Source organism: Manacus vitellinus, unplaced genomic scaffold (genome assembly GCF_001715985.3).
Source record: "Manacus vitellinus isolate BGI_N305 unplaced genomic scaffold, ASM171598v3 scaffold_10_pilon, whole genome shotgun sequence".
In the NCBI taxonomy this organism is placed as follows: domain Eukaryota; kingdom Metazoa; phylum Chordata; class Aves; order Passeriformes; family Pipridae; genus Manacus; species Manacus vitellinus.
Genome location: NW_021938838.1, coordinates 8629607 through 8630539, shown reverse-complemented (window position 1 = coordinate 8630539; position 933 = coordinate 8629607). Strand labels below are relative to the sequence as shown.

The 933-nt window shown below is 62.6% G+C and overlaps 1 protein-coding gene across 1 annotated transcript in view; it reads left to right on the top strand.

The window, feature by feature from the left end:
• The first annotated feature begins 7 nt into the window (after positions 1 to 7).
• LOC115308068 (conserved oligomeric Golgi complex subunit 8-like) overlaps positions 8 to 933 on the top strand; it is a 2450-nt gene continuing 1524 nt past the window's right edge. Inside the window, exons 1-3 of the mRNA XM_029965545.1 lie at positions 8 to 185; positions 509 to 677; positions 835 to 929. Coding sequence (XP_029821405.1) covers positions 51 to 185; positions 509 to 677; positions 835 to 929 — 399 coding nt within the window. The 5' untranslated portion in view covers positions 8 to 50. The remainder of the gene's footprint in view (positions 186 to 508; positions 678 to 834; positions 930 to 933) is intronic.

The following is a 933-nucleotide window of genomic DNA, read 5'->3' as shown; positions in this document are numbered from 1 at the left end:
GCGCGGCAGTGCTGGTGCCCACGGCCCAGCCTGGGACGCTGCAGCCCCCCATGGTGCTGCTGGACTTCCCTCCCCTTGCCTGCTTCCTCAACGGCCTCCTCGTTGCCTTCAACGACCTGCGGCTCTGCTGCCCCATCGCCCTGGCACAGGATGTCACTGCCTGCCTGGACAGTGCCCTTGGGGAGGTGAGTCTGGGGGATGGTGCTGGGACTTGTGCTGGGAGAACACGGGATGCGTTTGTCCTTGCCTGAGTGGGTTGGAAAAGCCTCTGAGATCATCGAATCCAACCATTCCCCCAGCACTGCCAAGGCCACCACTAACCCATGTCCCCAGGTGCCACATCCACATGGCTTTTAAAACCCCCCTAGAGCCAGCACAGGGGACAGGCACTGCGCTGGTCCTGCCACACTGTGGCTGGTACAATCCAGGTGCCATTGTCCTTCTTGCCCACCTGGGCTCATGTTCAGCCACTGTCACTCCCAGGTGCCACCTTTGCCTCTATCCCCAGGTGACCAAAACCATCCTGGCCTTCCACCGTGCGGAGGAGGCGGCTTTCAGTGGGCGGGAGCAGGAGCTCTTTGCCCAGTTCTGCACGGCCTTCCTGGAGGACCTGCTGCCTTACCTGAACCGCTGCCTCCAAGTGCTTTTCCCTCCATCACAGATCGCACAGGCACTGGGTGAGATCCTGGGCTTTGGTTTTCATTATGGGGTGGTAGCTCTGCTCCCATCCATGGTTTTCCCCTGCAACATTCAGTGGGCCCTGCCCTGCTGCTGCTCCTCTATAGGGGTCCCGTTGCCTGCAGCCCCCCCTGACCCCACTCTCCCCTCTCCCAGGCATCCCCCCCACCCAGCTGCAGCGTTTCGGCCGCCTGGGCCGTATCGACGTGGCCGCACTCAGGGAGCCGCTGGCTTTCCTGCTTCCACCGGCACCAG